Source organism: Pristiophorus japonicus, chromosome 9, assembly GCF_044704955.1.
Source record: "Pristiophorus japonicus isolate sPriJap1 chromosome 9, sPriJap1.hap1, whole genome shotgun sequence".
NCBI classification, from domain to species: Eukaryota; Metazoa; Chordata; class Chondrichthyes; family Pristiophoridae; genus Pristiophorus; species Pristiophorus japonicus.
This window is the reverse complement of record NC_091985.1, coordinates 191,886,186-191,911,884: the sequence shown is the minus strand read 5'-3', so window position 1 is coordinate 191,911,884 and position 25,699 is coordinate 191,886,186. Positions and strand designations below refer to the sequence as shown.

General features: G+C 56.8%; 1 protein-coding gene across 1 annotated transcript in view; it reads left to right on the top strand.

Moving 5' to 3' along the window:
- LOC139274027 (membrane-spanning 4-domains subfamily A member 4A-like) overlaps positions 1-22,078 on the top strand; it is a 32,919-nt gene extending 10,841 nt beyond the window's left edge. Inside the window, exons 5-6 of the mRNA XM_070891079.1 lie at positions 5,752-5,874; positions 21,032-22,078. Of these exons, the coding sequence (XP_070747180.1) occupies positions 5,752-5,874; positions 21,032-21,097 (189 nt within the window). The 3' untranslated portion in view covers positions 21,098-22,078. The remainder of the gene's footprint in view (positions 1-5,751; positions 5,875-21,031) is intronic.
- Positions 22,079-25,699: the final 3,621 nt, after the last annotated feature.

Here is a 25,699-nt window from a genome sequence, read left to right as displayed (position 1 = left end):
CACTGCCCCGTGTCCTAACTCGCACCCAGTCCCGCTCACCCATCACCCCCTGTGCACACTGCCCCGTGTCCTAACTCGCTCCCAGTCCCACTCACCCATCACCCCCTGTGCTCGCTGCCCCGTGTCCTAACTCACACCGAGTCCCACTCACCCATCACCCCCTGTGCTCACTGCCCCGTGTCCTAACTCGCACCGTGTCCCGCTCACCCATCACCCCCTGTGCTCGCTGGCCCGTGTCCTAACTCGCACCCAGTCCCACTCACCCATCACCCACTGTGCTCACTTTCCCGTGTCCTAACTCGCACCGAGTCCCACTCACCCATCACCCCCTGTGCTCACTGCCCCCGTGTCCTAACTTGCACCCAGTCCCACTCACCCATCACCCCCTGTGCTCACTGCCCCGTGTCCTAACTTGCACCGAGTCCCACTCACCCATCACCCCCTGTGCACACTGCCCCGTGTCGTAACTCGCACCAAGTCCCACTCACCCATCACCCCCTGTGCTCACTGCCCCGTGTCCTAAATCACACCTAGTCCCACTCACCCATCACCCCCTGTGCTCACTGCCCCATGTCCTAACTCACACCGAGTCCCACTCACCTATCAGCCCCTGTGCTCGCTGACCCACATTGGCTCCCGATTAAGCAATGCCTTCATTTCAATATTCTCATCCTTGTTAACAAATCCCTCCGTGGCCCTCGCCCCTCCCTATCTCTGCAATCTCCTCCAGCCCCACAACCCCCCGAGATGTCTGCGCGCCTCTAATTCTGCCCTCCTGATTATAATCCCTGATTATAATCGCTCCACCGTCGGTGGCCGTGCCTTCAGCTGCCTGGGCCCCAATCTCTGGAACTCCCTCCCTAAACCTCTCCGCCTCTCTACCTCTCTCTCCTCCTTCAAGACGCTCCTTAAAACTGACCTCTCAAAACCTAGCTTTTGGTCATCTGCCGTAATTTCTTCCTGTGTGGCTCCTTCTCAAATTTATCCGTTTTGTCTTCTAACCCCGCCGTGAAACGCCGTGGGACATTTTACTACGTTAAAGGCATTGTATGAATAAAAGCTGTTGTTGTTGTATTCGTAAGAATTGCAAGCAACTGAAGAAATCGGAGGGGGGTGGTAGGCCATTCGGCCCCTCGAGCCTGCTCCGCCATTCAGTGAGATCACGGCTGATCATGCAACATCAGCTCAACCTTCCCCGTCCGATCCCCATATCCCTCGATTCCCTTCGCGTCCCAAAAATCTACTGCTCTCAGCCTTGCATGTCCTCAACGACTGAGCATCGACAGGTCGAGGGAATTTGAAAAATTCACCACCCTCCGAGTGAAGAAATTTCTCCTCATCTCAGTCCTAAATGGCCGACCCCTTATCCTGAGTCTGTGACCCCCTGGTTCTAGACCCTCCAGTCGGGGCGAACAGCACTGACACTGTGAAGCCCTCTAAGAATGTGATACGTTTCAGTGAAATCACCTCTTATTCTTCTGAACGCCAGAGAATATCGACCCATTCTGCTCAATCACTCCTCGTAGGACAGTACCCCCATCCCAGGTAACAGTCATAGAAACATAGAAAATAGGTGCAGGAGTAGGCCATTCGGCCCTTCGAGCCTGCACCGCCATTCAATAAGATCATGGCTGATCATTCCCTCAGTACCCCTTTCCTGCTTTCTCTCCATTCCCCTCGATTCCTTTAGCCATAAGGGCCATATCTAACTCCCTCTTGAATATATCCAACGAACTGGCCTCAACAACTCTCTGCGGTAGAGAATTCCACAGGTTAACAACTCTCTGAGTGAAGAAGTTTCTCCTCATCTCTGTCCTATATGGCTTACCCCTTATCCTTAGACTGTGTCCCCTGGTTCTGGACTTCCCCAACATCGGGAACATTCTTCCTTCATCTAACCTGTCCAGTCCCGTCAGAATTTTATATGTTTCTATGAGATCCCCTCTCATCCTTCTAAACTCCAGTGAATACAGGCCCAGTCGATCCAGTCTCTCCTCATATGTCAGTCCTGCCATCCTGGGAATCAGTCTGGTGAACCTTCGCTGCACTCCCTCAATAGCAAGAATGTCCTTCCTCAGATTAGAAGACCAAAACTGAACACAATATTCCAGATGAGGCCTCACCAAGGCCCTGTATAACTGTAGTAAGACCTCCCTGCTCCTATACTCAAATCCCCTGGCTAGGAAGACCAACATACCAATTGCCTTCTTCACCACCTGCTGTACCTGCATGCCAACTTTCAATGACTGATGTACCATGACACCCAGGTCTCGTTGCACCTCCCCTTTTCCTAATCTGCCACCATTCAGATAATATTCTGCCTTTGTGTTTTTGCCCCCAAAATGGATAACCTCACATTTATCCACATTATACTGCATCTGCCATGCATTTGCCCACTCATCTAACCTGTCCAAGTCACCCTGCAGCCTCTTAGCATCCTCCTCACAGCTCACACCGCCACCCAGCTTAGTGTCATCTGCAAACTTGGAGATATTACACTCAATTTCCTCATCTAAATCATTAATGTATATTGTAAATAGCTGGGGGTCCCAGCACTGAGCCCTGCGGCACCCCACCAGTCACTGCCTGCCATTCTGAAAAGAACCCGATTATCCCGACTCTCTGCTTCCTGTCTGCCAACCAGTTCTCTATCCACGTCAGTACATTACCCCCGATACCATGTGCTTTGATTTTGTACACCAATCTCTTGTGTGGGATCTTGTCAAAAGCCTTTTGAAAGTCCAAATACACCACATCCACTGGTTCTCCCTTGTCCACTCTGCTAGTTACATTCTCAAAAAATTCCAGAAGATTCGTCAAGCATGATTTCCCTTTCATAAATCCATGCTGACTCGGTCCGATCCTATCACTGCTTTCCAAATACACTGCTATTTCATCTTTAATAATTGATTCCAACATTTTCCCCACGACTGATGTCAGGCTAACCGGTCTATAATTACCCGTTTTCTCTCTCCCTCCTTTTTTAAAACGTGGTGTTACATTAGCTACCCTCCAGTCCATAGGAACTGATCCAGAGTCGATAGATTGTTGGAAAATGATCACCAATGCATCCACTATTTCTAGGGCCACTTCCTTAAGTACTCTGGGATGCAGACTATCAGGCCCCGGGGATTTATCGGCCTTCAATCCCATCAATTTCCCTCACACAATTTCCCGTCTAATAAGGATATCCTTCAGTTGCTTCTTCTCACTAGACCCACTGTCGGGTCCTTTTCAGAATGGCAGGCAGTGACTAGTGGGGTGCCGCAGGGCTCAGTGCTGGGACCCGAGCTCTTTACAATATACATTAATGATTTAGATGAAGGAATAGAGCGTAATATCTCCAAGTTTGCAGATGACACTAAACTGGGTGGCGGTGTGAGCTGTGAGGAGGACGCTAAGAGGCTGCAGGGTGACTTGGACAGATTAGGTGAGTGGACAAATGCATGGCAGCTGCAGTATAATGTGGCTAAATGTGAGGTTATCCACTTTGGGGCAAAAATGCAAAGACAGAATATTATCTGAATGGTGACAGATTGGGAAAAGGGGAGGTGCAACGAGACCTGGGTGTCATGGTACATCAGTCATTGAAGGTTGGCATGCAGGTACAGCAGGGGGTGAAGAAGGCAAATGGTATGTTGGCCTTCATAGCTAGGGGATTTGAGTATAGGAACAGGGAGCTCTTACTGCAGTTGTACAGGGCCTTGGTGAGGCCACACCTGGAATATTGTGTTCAGTTTCGGTCTCCTAATCTGAGGAAGGACGTTCTTGCTATTGAGGGAGTGCAGCGAAGGTTCACCAGACTGATTCCCGGGATGGCAGGACTGACATATGAGGAGAGACTGGATCAACTGGGCCCTTATACATTGGAGTTTAGAAGGATGAGAGGGGATCTCACAGAAACATATAAAATTCTGACGGGACGGGACAGGTTAGATGTGGGAAGAATGTTCCTGATGTTGGGGAAGTCCAGAACCAGGGGACACAGTCTAAGGATAAGGGGTAGGCCATTTAGGACTGAGATGAGGAGAAACTTCTTCATTCAGAGAGTTGTTAACCTGTGGAATTTTCTACCACAGAGAGTTGCTGAAGCCAGTTCATTGGATATATTCAAGAGGGAGTTGGATATGGCCCTTACAGCTAAATGGATCAAGGGGTATGGAGAGAAAGCAGGAAAGGGGTACTGAGGTGAATGATCAGCCATGATCTTATTGAATGGTGGTGCAGGCTCGAAGGGCCGAATGGCTTACTCCTGCACCTATTTTCTGTGTTTCTATATCTCTCTCCCCCTCTCTGTCTCTCACTCTCAGTCTGTCTCTCTGTCTGTCTGTTTCACACTGCCTCTTTTTCTCTCCAGCGCTCTCTCTCTCTCTGTTTCTCCATCTCTCTGTCTCTCTGTCTGTCTGTCTCTCTCTCTCTTTCTGTCTCTTTCTCTCTGTGTCTCTCTCTATCCAAGTCAAGTTCACCCAACACCCCTGTGCTCGCTGACCTACAGTGGCTCCCAGTTAAACAACCCCTTGATTTCAAAATTCTCACCCGCGTTTACAAATCCCTCCATGTACTCGGAACTCGCCCCTCCCTATCTCTGTCATCTCCTCCAGCCCTACAACCCCCCCGAGATGTCTGCGCTCCTCTAATTCTGCCCTCCTGACCATCACTGATTATAATCGCTCCACCATTGGTGGCCGGGCCTTCAGCTGCCTGGGCCCCAAGCTCTGGAACTCCCTCCCTAAATATAAGAACATAAGAATTAGGAACAGGAGTAGGCCATCGAGCCCCTCGAGCCTGCTCCGCCATTCAACAAGATCATGGCTGATCTGGCCGTGGACTCAGCTCCACTTACCCGCCCGCTCCCCGTAACCCTTAATTCCCTTATTGGTTAAAAATCTATCTATCTGTGACTTGAATACATTCAATGAGCTAGCCTCAACTGCTTCCTTGGGCAGAGAATTCCACAGATTCACAACCCTCTGGGAGAAGAAATTCCTTCTCAACTCTGTTTTAAATTGGCTCCCCCGTATTTTGAGGCTGTGCCCCCTAGTTCTAGTCTCCCTGACCAGTGGAAACAACCTCTCTGCCTCTATCCTGTCTATCCCTTTCATTATTTTAAATGTTTCTATAAGATCACCCCTCATCCTTCTGAACTCCAACGAGTAAAGACCCAGTCTACTCAATCTGTCATCATAAGGTAACCCCCTCATCTCCGGAATCAGCCTAGTGAATCGTCTCTGTACCCCCTCCAAAGCCAGTATATCCTTCCTTAAGTAAGGTGACCAAAACTGCACGCAGTACTCCAGGTGCGGCCTCACCAATACCCTGCACAGTTGCAGCAGGACCTCCCTGCTTTTGTACTCCATCCCTCTCGCAATGAAGGCCAACATTCCATTCGCCAACCTCTCCACCTCTCTACCTCCTTTAAAACTCTCCTTAAAACCTCCCTCGTTCACCAAGCTTTTGGTCATCTGCCGTAATTTTTTCTTTTGTGGCTTGGTCAAATTTATCTGTTTGTCCGTAACACCGCTGTGAAGCATCTCGGGACGTTTTACTGCGTTAAATGCGCGATACAAATACAAGTCAGTATTGTTATCGCTCCCTGCCTGCCTCGCTGTGTCTCTCTGCATGTCGCCCTTCGATTGCCGCTTGTCCTGACAATGACACCAGGAGTCTCTGGGTGTGAACGGCTGTGTGGGGGTTGGGTGGGAGATGGGACATGTTCAGACTGACCTGATGGGCTTTACTCCTGTCCTACAGCTCACGATGATCGCCACATTTGCGGTCTTCCTGATGTTGCTCAACATCCTCGCTGTCACCATCTCCATCGTTCTGGCTGTCTACGCCCGGAAGGGGTTGAGGGCCTTGTCGTTCCACAACGTGGTGAGTATCTCGGTAACACAGGGCGGACCACAAGCCGCAAATGGGCTCGCTTCAGGTGATCCAAAACTCGGCAACCCGTGTCCTAACTCACATCGTGTCCCACTCACCCATCGCCCCCTGTTCCCCGTGTCCTAACTCACACCGAGTCCCACTCACCCATCGCCCCCTGTGCTCACTGCCCCGTGTCCTAACTCGCACCGAGTCCCACTCACCCATCGTCCCCTGTGCTCACTGCCCCGTGTCCTAACTCACACCGAGTCCCGCTCACCCATCACCCCCTGTGCTCACTGCCCCGTGTCCTAACTCACACCGAGTCCCGCTCACCCATCACCCCCTGTGCCCCGTGTCCTAACTCGCACCGAGTCCCACTCACCCATCGCCCACTGTGCCCCGTGTCCTAACTCACATCGTGTCCCACTCACCCATCGCCCACTGTGCCCCGTGTCCTAACTCACATCGTGTCCCACTCACCCATCGCCCACTGTGCCCCGTGTCCTAACTCACATCGTGTCCCACTCACCCATCGCCCACTGTGCCCCGTGTCCGAACTCACACCGTGTCCCACTCACCCATCACCCCCTGTGCTCACTGCCCCGTGTCCTAACTCACACCGGGTCCCACTCACCCACCACACCCTGTGCTCACTGCCCCGTGTCCTAACTCACACCAAGTCCCACTCACCCATCACCCCCTGTGGTCACTGCCCCGTGTCCTAACTCACACCGAGTCCCGCTCACCCATCACCCCCTGTGCCCCGTGTCCTAACTCGCACCGAGTCCCACTCACCCATCGCCCACTGTGCCCCGTGTCCTAACTCACATCGTGTCCCACTCACCCATCGCCCACTGTGCCCCGTGTCCTAACTCACATCGTGTCCCACTCACCCATCGCCCACTGTGCCCCGTGTCCTAACTCACATCGTGTCCCACTCACCCATCGCCCACTGTGCCCCGTGTCCGAACTCACACCGTGTCCCACTCACCCATCACCCCCTGTGCTCACTGCCCCGTGTCCTAACTCACACCGGGTCCCACTCACCCACCACACCCTGTGCTCACTGCCCCGTGTCCTAACTCACACCAAGTCCCACTCACCCATCACCCCCTGTGCTCACTGCCCCGTGTCCTAATTCGCACCGAGTCCCACTCACCCATCACCCCCTGTGCTCACTGCCCCGTGTCCTAACTCACACCAAGTCCCACTCACCCATCACCCCCTGTGCTCACTGCCCCGTGTCCTAATTCGCACCGTGTCCCACTCACCCATCACCCCCTGTGCTCACTGCCCCGTGTCCTAATTCGCACCGAGTCCCACTCACCCATCACCCCCTGTGCCCCGTGTCCTAACTCACATCGTGTCCCACTCACCCATCGCCCACTGTGCCCCGTGTCCTAACTCGCACCGAGTCCCACTCACCCATCACCCCATGTGCTCACTGCCCCGTGTCCTAACTCACACCCAGTCCCACTCACCCACCACACCCTGTGCTCACTGCCCCCTGTCCTAACTCGCACCGAGTCCCACTCACCCATCACCCCCTGTGCTCACTGCCCCGTGTCCTAACTCACACCAAGTCCCACTCACCCATCACCCCCTGTGCACACTGACCCGTGTCCTAACTCGCACCCAGTCCCACTCACCCATAACCCCCTGTGCTCACTGCCCCATGTCCTAACTCGCACCGAGTCCCACTCACCCATCACCCCCTGTGCTCACTGCCCCGTGTCCTAACTCACATCGTGTCCCACTCACCCATCACCACCTGGGCTCACTGTCCCGTGTCCTAACTCACATCGTGTCCCACTCACCCATCACCCACTGTGCTCACTGCCCCGTGTCCTAACTCGCAACGAGTCCCACTCACCCATCACCCCCTGTGCTCACTGCCCCGTGTCCTAACTTGCAACGAGTCCCACTCACCCATCACCCCCTCTGCTCACTGCCCCGTGTCCTAACTCGCACCGAGTCCCACTCACCCATCACCCCCTGTGCTCACTGCCCCGTGACCTAACTCGCACCGAGTCCCACTCACCCATCACCCCCTGTGCTCACTGCCCCGTGTCCTAACTCGCACCCAGTCCCACTCACCCATCACCCCCTGTGCTCACTGGCCCGTGTCCTAACTCGCACCGAGTCCCACTCACCCATCACCCACTGTGCTCGCTGGCCCGTGTCCTAACTCGCACCGAGTCCCACTCACCCATCACCCCCTGTGCTCACTGCCCCGTGTCCTAACTCGCAACGAGTCCCACTCACCCATCACCCCCTGTGCTCACTGCCCCGTGTCCTAACTTGCAACGAGTCCCACTCACCCATCACCCCCTGTGCTCACTGCCCCGTGTCCTAACTCACACCGAGTCCCGCTCACCCATCACCCCCTGTGCCCCGTGTCCTAACTCGCACCGAGTCCCACTCACCCATCGCCCACTGTGCCCCGTGTCCTAACTCACATCGTGTTCCACTCACCCATCGCCCACTGTGCCCCGTGTCCTAACTCACATCGTGTCCCACTCACCCATCGCCCACTGTGCCCCGTGTCCTAACTCACATCGTGTCCCACTCACCCATCGCCCACTGTGCCCCGTGTCCTAACTCGCACCGTGTCCCACTCACCCATCACCCCCTGTGCTCACTGCCCCGTGTCCTAATTCGCACCGAGTCCCACTCACCCATCACCCCCTGTGGTCACTGCCCCATGTCCGAACTCACACCAAGTCCCACTCACCCACCACCCCCTGTGCTCACTGCCACGTGTCCTAACTCGCACCGAGTCCCACTCACCCATCACCCCCTGCGCCCCGTGTCCTAACTCGCACCGTGTCCCACTCACCCATCACCCCCTGTGCCCCGTGTCCTAACTCACATCGTGTCCCACTCACCCATCGCCCACTGTGCCCCGTGTCCTAACTCGCACCGAGTCCCACTCACCCATCACCCCATGTGCTCACTGCCCCGTGTCCTAACTCACACCCAGTCCCACTCACCCACCACACCCTGTGCTCACTGCCCCCTGTCCTAACTCGCACCGAGTCCCACTCACCCATCACCCCCTGTGCTCACTGCCCCGTGTCCTAACTCACACCAAGTCCCACTCACCCATCACCCCCTGTGCACACTGCCCCATGTCCTAACTCGCACCTAGTCCCGTTCACCCATCACCCCTTGTGCTCACTGCCCCATGTCCTAACTCGCACTGAGTCCCACTCACCCATCACTCCCTGTGCTCACTGCCCCGTGTCCTAACTCACATCGTGTCCCACTCACCCATCACCCCCTGGGCTCACTGTCCCGTGTCCTAACTCACATCGTGTCCCACTCACCCATCACCCACTGTGCTCACTGCCCCGTGTCCTAACTCGCAACGAGTCCCACTCACCCATCACCCCCTGTGCTCACTGCCCCGTGTCCTAACTTGCAACGAGTCCCACTCACCCATCACCCCCTGTGCTCACTGCCCCGTGTCCTAACTCGCACCGAGTCCCACTCACCCATCACCCCCTGTGCTCACTGCCCCGTGACCTAACTCGCACCGAGTCCCACTCATCCATCACCCCCTGTGCTCACTGCCCCGTGTCCTAACTCGCACCCAGTCCCACTCACCCATCACCCCCTGTGCTCACTGCCCCGTGTCCTAACTCGCACCGAGTCCCACTCACCCATCACCCACTGTGCTCGCTGGCCCGTGTCCTAACTCGCACCGAGTCCCACTCACCCATCACCCCCTGTGCTCACTGCCCCGTGTCCTAACTCACACCGAGTCCCGCTCACCCATCACCCCCTGTGCCCCGTGTCCTAACTCGCACCGAGTCCCACTCACCCATCGCCCACTGTGCCCCGTGTCCTAACTCACATCGTGTCCCACTCACCCATCGCCCACTGTGCCCCGTGTCCTAACTCACATCGTGTCCCACTCACCCATCGCCCACTGTGCCCCGTGTCCTAACTCACATCGTGTCCCACTCACCCATCGCCCACTGTGCCCCGTGTCCTAACTCGCACCGAGTCCCACTCACCCATCACCCCATGTGCTCACTGCCCCGTGTCCTAACTCACACCCAGTCCCACTCACCCACCACACCCTGTGCTCACTGCCCCCTGTCCTAACTCGCACCGAGTCCCACTCACCCATCACCCCCTGTGCTCACTGCCCCGTGTCCTAACTCACACCAAGTCCCACTCACCCATCACCCCCTGTGCACACTGACCCGTGTCCTAACTCGCACCCAGTCCCACTCACCCATAACCCCCTGTGCTCACTGCCCCATGTCCTAACTCGCACCAAGTCCCGTTCACCCATCACCCCTTGTGCTCACTGCCCCATGTCCTAACTCGCACCGAGTCCCACTCACCCATCACCCCCTGTGCTCACTGCCCCGTGTCCTAACTCACATCGTGTCCCACTCACCCATCACCCCCTGGGCTCACTGTCCCGTGTCCTAACTCATATCGTGTCCCACTCACCCATCACCCCCTGTGCTCACTGCCCCGTGTCCTAACTTGCAACGAGTCCCACTCACCCATCACCCCCTGTGCTCACTGCCCCGAGTCCTAATTCGCACCGAGTCCCACTCACCCATCACCCTCTGTGCTCACTGCCCCGTGTCCTAATTCGCACCGAGTCCCACTCACCCATCACCCCCTGTGCTCACTGCCCCGTGACCTAACTCGCACCGAGTCCCACTCACCCATCACCCCCTGTGCTCACTGCCCCGTGTCCTAACTCGCACCCAGTCCCACTCACCCATCACCCCCTGTGCTCACTGGCCCGTGTCCTAACTCGCACCGAGTCCCACTCACCCATCACCCACTGTGCTCGCTGGCCCGTGTCCTAACTCGCACCGAGTCCCACTCACCCATCACCCCCTGTGCTCACTGCCCCGTGTCCTAACTCGCAACGAGTCCCACTCACCCATCACCCCCTGTGCTCACTGCCCCGTGTCCTAACTTGCAACGAGTCCCACTCACCCATCACCCCCTCTGCTCACTGCCCCGTGTCCTAACTCGCACCGAGTCCCACTCACCCATCACCCCCTGTGCTCACTGCCCCGTGACCTAACTCGCACCGAGTCCCACTCACCCATCACCCCCTGTGCTCACTGCCCCGTGTCCTAACTCGCACCCAGTCCCACTCACCCATCACCCCCTGTGCTCACTGCCCCGTGTCCTAACTCGCACCGAGTCCCACTCACCCATCACCCACTGTGCTCGCTGGCCCGTGTCCTAACTCGCACCGAGTCCCACTCACCCATCACCCCCTGTGCTCACTGCCCCGTGTCCTAACTCACACCGAGTCCCGCTCACCCATCACCCCCTGTGCCCCGTGTCCTAACTCGCACCGAGTCCCACTCACCCATCGCCCACTGTGCCTCGTGTCCTAACTCACATCGTGTTCCACTCACCCATCGCCCACTGTGCCCCGTGTCCTAACTCACATCGTGTCCCACTCACCCATCGCCCACTGTGCCCCGTGTCCTAACTCACATCGTGTCCCACTCACCCATCGCCCACTGTGCCCCGTGTCCTAACTCGCACCGTGTCCCACTCACCCATCACCCCCTGTGCTCACTGCCCCGTGTCCTAATTCGCACCGAGTCCCACTCACCCATCACCCCCTGTGGTCACTGCCCCATGTCCGAACTCACACCAAGTCCCACTCACCCACCACCCCCTGTGCTCACTGCCACGTGTCCTAACTCGCACCGAGTCCCACTCACCCATCACCCCCTGCGCCCCGTGTCCTAACTCGCACCGTGTCCCACTCACCCATCACCCCCTGTGCCCCGTGTCCTAACTCACATCGTGTCCCACTCACCCATCGCCCACTGTGCCCCGTGTCCTAACTCGCACCGAGTCCCACTCACCCATCACCCCATGTGCTCACTGCCCCGTGTCCTAACTCACACCCAGTCCCACTCACCCACCACACCCTGTGCTCACTGCCCCCTGTCCTAACTCGCACCGAGTCCCACTCACCCATCACCCCCTGTGCTCACTGCCCCGTGTCCTAACTCACACCAAGTCCCACTCACCCATCACCCCCTGTGCACACTGCCCCATGTCCCTAACTCGCACCTAGTCCCGTTCACCCATCACCCCTTGTGCTCACTGCCCCATGTCCTAACTCGCACTGAGTCCCACTCACCCATCACCCCCTGTGCTCACTGCCCCGTGTCCTAACTCACATCGTGTCCCACTCACCCATCACCCCCTGGGCTCACTGTCCCGTGTCCTAACTCACATCGTGTCCCACTCACCCATCACCCACTGTGCTCACTGCCCCGTGTCCTAACTCGCAACGAGTCCCACTCACCCATCACCCCCTGTGCTCACTGCCCCGTGTCCTAACTTGCAACGAGTCCCACTCACCCATCACCCCCTGTGCTCACTGCCCCGTGTCCTAACTCGCACCGAGTCCCACTCACCCATCACCCCCTGTGCTCACTGCCCCGTGACCTAACTCGCACCGAGTCCCACTCATCCATCACCCCCTGTGCTCACTGCCCCGTGTCCTAACTCGCACCCAGTCCCACTCACCCATCACCCCCTGTGCTCACTGCCCCGTGTCCTAACTCGCACCGAGTCCCACTCACCCATCACCCACTGTGCTCGCTGGCCCGTGTCCTAACTCGCACCGAGTCCCACTCACCCATCACCCCCTGTGCTCACTGCCCCGTGTCCTAACTCACACCGAGTCCCGCTCACCCATCACCCCCTGTGCCCCGTGTCCTAACTCGCACCGAGTACCACTCACCCATCGCCCACTGTGCCCCGTGTCCTAACTCACATCGTGTCCCACTCACCCATCGCCCACTGTGCCCCGTGTCCTAACTCACATCGTGTCCCACTCACCCATCGCCCACTGTGCCCCGTGTCCTAACTCACATCGTGTCCCACTCACCCATCGCCCACTGTGCCCCGTGTCCTAACTCGCACCGAGTCCCACTCACCCATCACCCCATGTGCTCACTGCCCCGTGTCCTAACTCACACCCAGTCCCACTCACCCACCACACCCTGTGCTCATTGCCCCCTGTCCTAACTCGCACCGAGTCCCACTCACCCATCACCCCCTGTGCTCACTGCCCCGTGTCCTAACTCACACCAAGTCCCACTCACCCATCACCCCCTGTGCACACTGACCCGTGTCCTAACTCGCACCCAGTCCCACTCACCCATAACCCCCTGTGCTCACTGCCCCATGTCCTAACTCGCACCAAGTCCCGTTCACCCATCACCCCTTGTGCTCACTGCCCCATGTCCTAACTCGCACCGAGTCCCACTCACCCATCACCCCCTGTGCTCACTGCCCCGTGTCCTAACTCACATCGTGTCCCACTCACCCATCACCCCCTGGGCTCACTGTCCCGTGTCCTAACTCACATCGTGTCCCACTCACCCATCACCCCCTGTGCTCACTGCCCCGTGTCCTAACTTGCAACGAGTCCCACTCACCCATCACCCCCTGTGCTCACTGCCCCGAGTCCTAATTCGCACCGAGTCCCACTCACCCATCACCCTCTGTGCTCACTGCCCCGTGTCCTAATTCGCACCGAGTCCCACTCACCCATCACCCCCTGTGGTCACTGCCCCATGTCCGAACTCACACCAAGTCCCACTCACCCACCACCCCCTGTGCTCACTGCCACGTGTCCTAACTCACACCAAGTCCCACTCACCCATCACTCCCTGTGCTCACTGCCCCGTGTCCTAACTCACATCGTGTCCCACTCACCCATCACCCGCTGTGCTCACTGACCCATGTCCTAACTCACATCGTGTCCCACTCACCCATCACCCGCTGTGCTCACTGACCCATGTCCTAACTCACACCAAGTCCCACTCACCAATCACCCCCTGTGCTCACTGCCCCATGTCCTAACTCGCACCGAGTCCCACTCACCCATCACCCCCTGCGCTCACTGCCCCGTGTCCTAACTCACATCGTGTCCCATTCACCCATCACCCGCTGTGCTCACTGCCCCATGTCCTAACTCACACCGAGTCCCACTCACCCATCACAACCTGTGCTCACTGCCCCGTGTCCTAACTCGCACCGAGTCCCACTCACCCATCACCCCCTGCGCTCACTGCCCCGTGTCCTAACTCACATCGTGTCCCATTCACCCATCACCCGCTGTGCTCACTGCCCCATGTCCTAATTCACACCGAGTCCCACTCGCCCATCACCCCCTGTGCTCACTGCCCCGTGTCCTAACTCACACCGAGTCCCGCTCACCCATCACCCCCTGTGCCCCGTGTCCTAACTCGCACCGAGTCCCACTCACCCATCGCCCACTGTGCCCCGTGTCCTAACTCACATCGTGTCCCACTCACCCATCACAACCTGTGCTCACTGCCCCGTGTCCTAACTCGCACCGAGTCCCACTCACCCATCACCCCCTGTGCTCACTGCCCCGTGTCCTAATTCGCACCGTGTCCCACTCACCCATCACCCCCTGTGCTCACTGCCCCGTGTCCTAATTCGCACCGAGTCCCACTCACCCATCACCCCCTGTGGTCACTGCCCCATGTCCGAACTCACACCAAGTCCCACTCACCCACCACCCCCTGTGCTCACTGCCACGTGTCCTAACTCGCACCGAGTCCCACTCACCCATCACCCCCTGTGCCCCGTGTCCTAACTCACATCGTGTCCCACTCACCCATCGCCCACTGTGCCCCGTGTCCTAACTCGCACCGAGTCCCACTCACCCATCACCCCATGTGCTCACTGCCCCGTGTCCTAACTCACACCCAGTCCCACTCACCCACCACACCCTGTGCTCACTGCCCCCTGTCCTAACTCGCACCGAGTCCCACTCACCCATCACCCCCTGTGCTCACTGCCCCGTGTCCTAACTCACACCAAGTCCCACTCACCCATCACCCCCTGTGCACACTGACCCGTGTCCTAACTCGCACCCAGTCCCACTCACCCATAACCCCCTGTGCTCACTGCCCCATGTCCTAACTCGCACCAAGTCCCGTTCACCCATCACCCCTTGTGCTCACTGCCCCATGTCCTAACTCGCACCGAGTCCCACTCACCCATCACCCCCTGTGCTCACTGCCCCGTGTCCTAACTCACATCGTGTCCCACTCACCCATCACCACCTGGGCTCATTGTCCCGTGTCCTAACTCACATCGTGTCCCACTCACCCATCACCCACTGTGCTCACTGCCCCGTGTCCTAACTCGCAACGAGTCCCACTCACCCATCACCCCCTGTGCTCACTGCCCCGTGTCCTAACTTGCAACGAGTCCCACTCACCCATCACCCCCTCTGCTCACTGCCCCGTGTCCTAACTCGCACCGAGTCCCACTCACCCATCACCCCCTGTGCTCACTGCCCCGTGACCTAACTCGCACCGAGTCCCACTCACCCATCACCCCCTGTGCTCACTGCCCCGTGTCCTAACTCGCACCCAGTCCCACTCACCCATCACCCCCTGTGCTCACTGGCCCGTGTCCTAACTCGCACCGAGTCCCACTCACCCATCACCCACTGTGCTCGCTGGCCCGTGTCCTAACTCGCACCGAGTCCCACTCACCCATCACCCCCTGTGCTCACTGCCCCGTGTCCTAACTCGCAACGAGTCCCACTCACCCATCACCCCCTGTGCTCACTGCCCCGTGTCCTAACTTGCAACGAGTCCCACTCACCCATCACCCCCTCTGCTCACTGCCCCGTGTCCTAACTCGCACCGAGTCCCACTCACCCATCACCCCCTGTGCTCACTGCCCCGTGACCTAACTCGCACCGAGTCCCACTCACCCATCACCCCCTGTGCTCACTGCCCCGTGTCCTAACTCGCACCCAGTCCCACTCACCCATCACCCCCTGTGCTCACTGCCCCGTGTCCTAACTCGCACCGAGTCCCACTCATCCATCACCCACTGTGCTCGCTGGCCCGTGTCCTAACTCGCACCGAGTCCCACTCACCCATCACCCCCTGTGCTCACTGCCCCGTGTCCTAACTCACACCGAGTCCCGCTCACCCATCACCCCCTGTGCCCCGTGTCCTAACTCGCACCGAGTCCCACTCACCCATCGCCCACTGTGCCCCGTGTCCTAACTCACATCGTGTTCCACTCACCCATCGCCCACTGTGCCCCGTGTCCTAACTCACATCGTGTCCCACTCACCCATCGCCCACTGTGCCCCGCGTCCTAACTCACATCGTGTCCCACTCACCCATCGCCCACTGTGCCCCGTGTCCTAACTCGCACCGTGTCCCACTCACCCATCACCCCCTGTGCTCACTGCCCCGTGTCCTAACTCACACCGGGTCCCACTCACCCACCACACCCTGTGCTCACTGCCCCGTGTCCTAACTCGCACCGTGTCCCACTCACCCATCACCCCCTGTGCTCACTGCCCCGTGTCCTAATTCGCACCGAGTCCCACTCACCCATCACCCCCTGTGGTCACTGCCCCATGTCCGAACTCACACCAAGTCCCACTCACCCACCACCCCCTGTGCTCACTGCCACGTGTCCTAACTCGCACCGAGTCCCACTCACCCATCACCCCCTGCGCCCCGTGTCCTAACTCGCACCGTGTCCCACTCACCCATCACCCCCTGTGCCCCGTGTCCTAACTCACATCGTGTCCCACTCACCCATCGCCCACTGTGCCCCGTGTCCTAACTCGCACCGAGTCCCACTCACTCATCACCCCATGTGCTCACTGCCCCGTGTCCTAACTCACACCCAGTCCCACTCACCCACCACACCCTGTGCTCACTGCCCCCTGTCCTAACTCGCACCGAGTCCCACTCACCCATCACCCCCTGTGCTCACTGCCCCGTGTCCTAACTCACACCAAGTCCCACTCACCCATCACCCCCTGTGCACACTGACCCGTGTCCTAACTCGCACCCAGTCCCACTCACCCATAACCCCCTGTGCTCACTGCCCCATGTCCTAACTCGCACCTAGTCCCGTTCACCCATCACCCCTTGTGCTCACTGCCCCATGTCCTAACTCGCACTGAGTCCCACTCACCCATCACCCCCTGTGCTCACTGCCCCGTGTCCTAACTCACATCGTGTCCCACTCACCCATCACCCCCTGGGCTCACTGTCCCGTGTCCTAACTCACATCGTGTCCCACTCACCCATCACCCACAGTGCTCACTGCCCCGTGTCCTAACTCGCAACGAGTCCCACTCACCCATCACCCCCTGTGCTCACTGCCCCGTGTCCTAACTTGCAACGAGTCCCACTCACCCATCACCCCCTGTGCTCACTGCCCCGTGTCCTAACTCGCACCGAGTCCCACTCACCCATCACCCCCTGTGCTCACTGCCCCGTGACCTAACTCGCACCGAGTCCCACTCATCCATCACCCCCTGTGCTCACTGCCCCGTGTCCTAACTCGCACCCAGTCCCACTCACCCATCACTCCCTGTGCTCACTGCCCCGTGTCCTAACTCGCACCGAGTCCCACTCACCCATCACCCACTGTGCTCGCTGGCCCGTGTCCTAACTCGCACCGAGTCCCACTCACCCATCACCCCCTGTGCTCACTGCCCCGTGTCCTAACTCACACCGAGTCCCGCTCACCCATCACCCCCTGTGCCCCGTGTCCTAACTCGCACCGAGTCCCACTCACCCATCGCCCACTGTGCCCCGTGTCCTAACTCACATCGTGTCCCACTCACCCATCGCCCACTGTGCCCCGTGTCCTAACTCACATCGTGTCCCACTCACCCATCGCCCACTGTGCCCCGTGTCCTAACTCACATCGTGTCCCACTCACCCATCGCCCACTGTGCCCCGTGTCCTAACTCGCACCGAGTCCCACTCACCCATCACCCCATGTGCTCACTGCCCCGTGTCCTAACTCACACCCAGTCCCACTCACCCACCACACCCTGTGCTCACTGCCCCCTGTCCTAACTCGCACCGAGTCCCACTCACCCATCACCCCCTGTGCTCACTGCCCCGTGTCCTAACTCACACCAAGTCCCACTCACCCATCACCCCCTGTGCACACTGACCCGTGTCCTAACTCGCACCCAGTCCCACTCACCCATAACCCCCTGTGCTCACTGCCCCATGTCCTAACTCGCACCAAGTCCCGTTCACCCATCACCCCTTGTGCTCACTGCCCCATGTCCTAACTCGCACCGAGTCCCACTCACCCATCACCCCCTGTGCTCACTGCCCCGTGTCCTAACTCACATCGTGTCCCACTCACCCATCACCCCCTGGGCTCACTGTCCCGTGTCCTAACTCACATCGTGTCCCACTCACCCATCACCCCCTGTGCTCACTGCCCCGTGTCCTAACTTGCAACGAGTCCCACTCACCCATCACCCCCTGTGCTCACTGCCCCGTGTCCTAACTCGCACCGAGTCCCACTCACCCATCACCCCCTGTGCTCACTGCCCCGTGACCTAACTCGCACCGAGTCCCACTCACCCATCACCCCCTGTGCACACTGCCCCGAGTCCTAATTCGCACCGAGTCCCACTCACCCATCACCCCCTGTGCTCACTGCCCCGTGTCCTAATTCGCACCGAGTCCCACTCACCCATCACCCCCTGTGGTCACTGCCCCATGTCCGAACTCACACCAAGTCCCACTCACCCACCACCCCCTGTGCTCACTGCCACGTGTCCTAACTCACACCAAGTCCCACTCACCCATCACTCCCTGTGCTCACTGCCCCGTGTCCTAACTCACATCGTGTCCCACTCACCCATCACCCGCTGTGCTCACTGACCCATGTCCTAACTCACATCGTGTCCCACTCACCCATCACCCGCTGTGCTCACTGACCCATGTCCTAACTCACACCAAGTCCCACTCACCAATCACCCCCTGTGCTCACTGCCCCATGTCCTAACTCGCACCGAGTCCCACTCACCCATCACCCCCTGCGCTCACTGCCCCGTGTCCTAACTCACATCGTGTCCCATTCACCCATCACCCGCTGTGCTCACTGCCCCATGTCCTAACTCACACCGAGTCCCACTCACCCATCACAACCTGTGCTCACTGCCCCGTGTCCTAACTCGCACCGAGTCCCACTCACCCATCACCCCCTGTGCTCACTGCCCCGTGTCCTAACTCACACCAAGCCCCATTCAACCATCACCCGCTGTGCTCACTGCCCCATGTCCTAACTCACACCGAGTCCCACTCGCCCATCACCCGCTGTGCTCACTGCCCCCTGTCCTAACTTGCACCGAGTCCCACTCACCATCACCCCCTGTGCTCGCTGCCCCGTGTCCTAACTCGCACCGAGTCCCACTCACCCATCACCCGCTGTGCTCACTGCCCCGTGTCCTAACTCGCACCGAGTCCCACTCACCCATCACCCCCTGTGCTCACTGCCCCGTGTCCTAACTCGCACCGAGTCCCACTCACCCATCACCCCCTGTGCTCACTGCCCCGTGTCCTAACTCACACCAAGTCCCACTCACCCATCACCCCCTGTGCTCACTGCCCCGTGTCCTAACTCGCACCGAGTTCCACTCACCCATCACCCCCTGTGCTCACTGCCCCGTGTCCTAACTCGCAACGAGTCCCACTCACCCATCACCCCCTGTGCTCACTGCCCCGTGTCCTAACTTGCACCGAGTCCCACTCACCCATCACCCCCTGTGTTCACTGCCCCGTGTCCTAACTCGCACCGAGTCCCACTCACCCATCACCCACTGTGCTCGCTGCCCCATGTCCTAACTCGCACCCAGTCCCACTCACCCATCACTCCCTGTGCTCGCTGACCTACATTGATTCCCGGTTAAGCAACACCTCGATTTCAAAATTCTCATTCTTATTTACAAATCCCTCCATGGCCCTCGCCCCTCCCTATCTCTGTAATCTCCTCCAACCCCACAACCCCCCGAGATGTCTGCGTTCCTCTAATTCTGCCCTCCTGACCATCCCTGATTATAATCGCTCCACCATCGGTGGCCGGGCCTTCAGCTGCCTGGGCCCCAAGCTGTGGAATTCCCTCCCTAAACCTCTCCGCCTCTCTCCCTCTCTCTCCTCAATGCACGAGGACCCCCAGGTCCCTCTGTACCGCAGCATTTTGTAATCTCGCTCTCGATTTAAATAACCGTTGGCTTTTTATTTTTGCTACATGCATCGCCTCTCTCTGCTCCCCGCTCCAAACTCCAGACCCAGCTGATGAATTTTATGGCGGTGGACACTAGCCAATTGTCGGCGCTAAATTTATCCCTCGGCCCGGGACATCGTCCCAACTGCGGTGTGAGGAAATTTCCAGCCCTTTGTCTTCCATTCGTTCCTGTCAAGTGCCTTGGACCTATCACTCTGTTAAAGGCACAGTATATTATTTAAATGGAGAAAACAATTACAAAGTGCTGCAGTACAGCTGGACCTGGGGGTCCTGGTGCATGAAATACAAAAAGTTAGTATGCAGGTACAGCAAGTGATCAGGAAGGTAAATAGTATCTTGATCTTTATTGCAAGGGAGATAGAGTATAAAAGCAGAGAAGTCCTGCTGCAACTGTACAGGGTATTGGTGAGGCCACACCTGGAGTACTGCGTACAGTTTTGGTCTCTGTATTTAATGAGGGATATATTTGCATTGGAGGCAGTTCAGAGAAAGTTCACTCAGTTGATTCCGGAGATGACGGGGTTGTCTTATGAGGAAAGGTTGAGCAGGTTGGGCCTCTACTCATTGGTGTTTAGAAGAATGAGAGGTGATGTTATTGAAACGTATAAGATACTGAGGGGGTTGGACAGGGTAGATGCAGAGAGGATGTTTCCCCTCGTGGGGGAATCTAGAACTAGGGGGCATAGTCTCAGAATAAGGGGCTGCCCATTTAAAACTGAGATGAGGAGGAATTTCTTCTCAGGGTTGTAAATCTGTGGGATTCTCTGCCCCAGAGAGCTGTGGAGGCTGGGTCATTGAATATATTTAAGGTGGAGATAGACAGATCTTTGAGCGATAAGGGAGTGAAGGGTTATGGGGAGCGGGCGGGGAAGTGGAGCTGAGTCCATGATCAGATCAGCCATGATCTTATTGAATGGGGGAGCAGGCTCGAGGGGCCGAATGGCCCACTCCTGCTCCTGTTAAGTTCTGAAGTAGACATTGCTGTTTCTATGGGGTCATGTCTGCCTTATCTGAGGTGTGGCTCGGCTTTTCATGCTCATCTTTGTGATCCGATCTCCTCCAGGCTGTTGTGGTCTGCAGTCCAGTCGCAGAGCGAGAGCCAGCGGGAGTTGGCAGGACCACCGACTGAAGACCACCCAAACAGATCCTTCGGCCCAAACAGGCTCCGTGTTCCACACGGACCTTCCCCCAACCCCTCGATATCTCGCCCCATCAACGTATCCTCGATTTCTTTCTCCCGCACGTGCTTACCCAGCTTCCCCTTGAACATGTCGACACTATTCTCCTCAACCCCTCCCTGTGTCAGCGAGTTCCACAATCTCAGCCTTGGAGCATCAACCGATCAACCTTAGCCGACGGGTGTCACTTCCCAGTGCCGCTCGCTCTCATCCTTACACAACCTCAGGACCTCCCGAAGCTCCTCACAGCCAATCGATTACTTTTGCAGTCTGGTCGCTGTGGTCAGGTTCGGGCAAGGCGCCAGCCAATATGTGCACAGCAAGATCCCACAAGCAGCAATGTTTATAATGGCCCGGATCACCTGTTTCTTTCGTGGCGATGCTGGTTGAGGGATGGATCTTGTCGCCAGGACGTTGGGGAGAACGCCCCCAACACCTACTGTTCTTCGCAATAGCACCGTGGGTTCTTTTGCGTCCGCTTAGAGAGAGCGGACGGGGCCTCGGTTTAGCGTCTCATCCGGAAGACGGCACCTCCGACAGTGCTGCACTCCCTCAGTACTGCCCCTCCGATAGTTCAACACTCCCTCAGTACTGCCCCTCCGACAGTGCTGCACTCCCTCAGTACTGCCCCTCCGACAGTGCAGCGCTCCCTCAGTACTGCCCCTCCGACAGTGCAGCGCTCCCTCAGTACTGCCCCTCCGACAGTGCAGCTCTCCCTCAGTACTGCCCCTCCGACAGTGCAGCACTACCTCAGTACTGCCCCTCCGACAGTGCAGCACTATCTCATTACTGCCCCTCCGACAGTGCAGCGTTCCCTCAGTACTGCCCCTCCGACAGTGCAGCACTCACTCAGTACTGCCCCTCCGACAGTGCAGCACTACCTCAGTACTGCCCCTCCGACAGTGCAGCACTCCCTCAGTACTGCCCCTCCGACAGTGCAGCACTCCCTCAGTACTGCCCCCCCGACAGTGCAGCACTCCCTCAGTACTGCCCCTCCGACAGTGCAGCACTACCTCAGTACTGCCCCTCCGACAGTGCAGCACTCCCTCAGTACTGCCCCTCCGACAGTGCAGCACTCCCTCAGTACTGCCCCTCCGACAGTGCAGCACTACCTCAGTACTGCCCCTCCGACAGTGCAGCACTCCCTCAGTACTGCCCCTCTGACAGTGCAGCGCTCCCTCAGTACTGCCCCTCCGACAGTGCAGCGCTCCCTCAGTACTGCCCCTCCGACAGTGCAGCACTACCTCATTACTGGCCCTCCGACAATGCAGCACTCCCTCAGTACTGCCCCTCTGACAGTGCAGCGCTCCCTCAGTACTGCCCCTCCGACAGTGCAGCACTCCCTCAGTACTGCCCCTCCGACAGTGCAGCACTCCCTCAGTACTGCCCCTCCTTCAGTGCAGCACTACCTCAGTACTGCCCCTCCGACAGTGCAGCACTCCCTCAGTACTGCCCCTCTGACAGTGCAGCGCTCCCTCAGTACTGCCCCTCCGACAGTGCAGCGCTCCCTCAGTACTGCCCCTCCGACAGTGCAGCACTACCTCATTACTGGCCCTCCGACAATGCAGCGCTCCCTCAGTACTGCCCCTCCGACAGTGCAGCACTCCCTCAGTACTGCCCCTCCGACAGTGCAGCACTCCCTCAGTACTGCATTGCGAGTGTCAGCCTAGATTTTTGATGCCCAAGTCCCTGGAGTGGGTCTTGAACCCACAACTCAGAGGCGAGAGAGTGCTACCCACTGAGCCACGGATGTCACGGCACAGAAGGTAGGCCGATCGGACCATTGCGTGTTTCGAAGAGCCCCACGCAGTTAGTCCCACTCGCCCCCGCTCTTTCCCCATAATCCCTGCAGTATTTACCCCCTCCAGTATTTACCCAGTTCTCTTTTGAAGGCCAAGATTGAGTCAGCCTCCAGCACTCTCTGAGGCCGCGTATTGCAGATCGTAGCCACTCGCTGCGTAACAAGTAGTTCCTCCTCTCGCCTTTGGCTCTGCTGCCAATCACCTTAAATCTGTGTCCTCTGCTTCTTGACCCTGCCGCCAATGCGGAACAAGTTCTCCTGATTCGCTCGCTCGAAACCCGTCGTGATTTTCAACCCCCTCGATCAGATCTCCTATTTGCCTTCTCTGCTCCAAGGTTGAACCAACCCCCCCCCTTCCCCCCACCCCAGCTCCTCCAACACAAACGCAAAATTCCACGGAGGCCGCAACCCGAAATAAAAGCAGAAAACGCTGGAAGTCTCGGCGGGTCGGGCAGCGTCTGTGGAAAGAGAAAGGGAGTTAACATTTCGGGTCGGAAACCCTCCGTCAGAACTGTCTCTCCACGTGACTGTACTTCCTCGTCCCTGGAACCATTCCAGTAAAGTACGTCTGTACCCTCTCTCAGGTCTTCACGTCCTTCCTAAAGTGTGGTGTGTTTATCGAAAAACAATGAGGACACAGAGTAGGCTGTCCCATTCCACTTTGATCCACAGACCTCGGGAATTACAGGAACGTCTCCATCGAACGCAGTTTAGGCTTCACCCAACAGTTCGTTTATTCCACGAAAAACAACTAAAAATTACAGAACAAGACTTAAATAAGAACATAAGAAATAGGAGCAGGAGTCGGCCATACGGCCCCTCGAGCCTGCTCCGCCATTTAATAAGATCATGGCTGATCTGATCCTGGACTCAGCTCTACTTCCCCGCCCGCTCCCCACAACCCTTCACTCCCTTATCGCTCAAGAAACTGTCTATTTCTGTCTTAAATATATTCAATGACCCAGCCTCCACACCTCTCTGAGGCAGCGAATTCCACAGATTTACAACCCTCTGAGAGAAGAAATTTCTCCTCATCTCAGTTTTAAATGGGCGGCCCCTTATTCTAAGACCATGCCCTCTAGTTCTAGTCTCCCCCATCAGTGGAAACATCCTCTCTGCATCCACCTTGTCAAGCCCCCTCATAATCTTATACGTTTCGATAAGATCATCTCTCATTCTTCTGAATTCCAATGAGTAGAGGCCCAACCTACTCAACCTTTCCTCATAAGTCAACCCCCTCATCCCCGGAATCAACCGAGTGAACCTTCTCTGAACTGTCTCCAAAGTAAGTATAATCCTTTCGTAAATATGGAAGCCAAAACTGCACGCAGTATTCCAGGTGTGGCCTCACCAATACCCTGTATAACTGTAGCAAGACTTCCCTGCTTTTATACTCCATCCCCTTTGCAATAAAGGCCAAGATACCATTGGCCTTCCTGATCATAGAAACATAAAAACATAGAAAATAGGTGCAGGAGCAGGCCATTCGGCCCTTCGAGCCTGCACCGCCATTCAATAAGATCATGGCTGATCATTCCCTCACCACTCCTTTCCTGCTTTCTCTCCATACCCCTTGATCCCCTTAGCCAGAAGGACCATATCTAACTCTCTCTTGAATATATCCAATGAACTGACATCAACGACTCTCTATGGCAGGAAATTCCACAGATTAACAACTTGCTGTACCTGCATACTAACCTTTTGTGTTTCATGCACAAGGACCCCCAGGTCCCACTGCACTGCAGCACTTTGCAATCTTACTCCATTTAAATAATAACTTGCTCTTTGAGATTGTTAGAGATTGGTTACTCAGTAACTAGTGGGGTGCCGCAGGGATCAGTGCTGGGACCCCAACTATTTACACTTTATATTAACGACTTGGAAGAAGGGACCGAGTGTAATGTAGTCAAGTTTGCTGACAATACAAAGATGGGAGGAAAAGCAATGTGTGAGGAGGACACAAATAATCTGCAAAATGACATAGACAGACTAAGTGAGTGGGCAAAAATTTGGCAGATGGAGTATAATGTGGGAAAATGTGAGGTCATGCACTTTGGCAGAAAAAATCAAAGAGCAAGTTATTATTTAAATGGAGAAAGATTGCAACGTGCTGCAGTACAGCGGGATCTGGGGGTTACTTGTGTATGAAACACAAAAGGTTAGTATGCAGGTTACAGCAAGTGATCAGGAAGGCCAATGGTATCTTGGCCTTTATTGCAAAGGGGATGGAGTATAAAAACAGGGAAGTCTTGCTACAGTTATACAGGGTATTGGTGAGGCCACACCTGGAATACTGCGTGCAGTTTTGGTTTCTATATTTACGAAAGGATATACTTGCTTTGGAGGCAGTTCAGAGAAGGTTCACTCGGTTGATTCCGGGGATGAGTGGGTTGACTTATGAGGAAAGGTTGAGTAGGTTGGGCCTCTACTCATTGGAATTCAGAAGAATGAGAGATGATCTTATCGAAACGTATAAGATTATGAGGGGGCTTGACAAGGTGGATGCAGAGAGGATGTTTCCATTGATGGGGGAGACTAGAACTAGAGGGCATGATCTTAGAATAAGGAGCCGCCCATTTAAAACTGAGATGAGGAGAAATTTCTTCTCTCTGAGGGTTGTAAATCTGTAGAATTCTCTGCCCCAGAGAGCTGTGGAGGCTGGGACATTGTATAAATTTAAGACAGAAATGGACAGTTTCTTAAATGATAAGGGAATAAGGGGTTATGGGGAGCGGGCGGGAAGTGGAGCTGA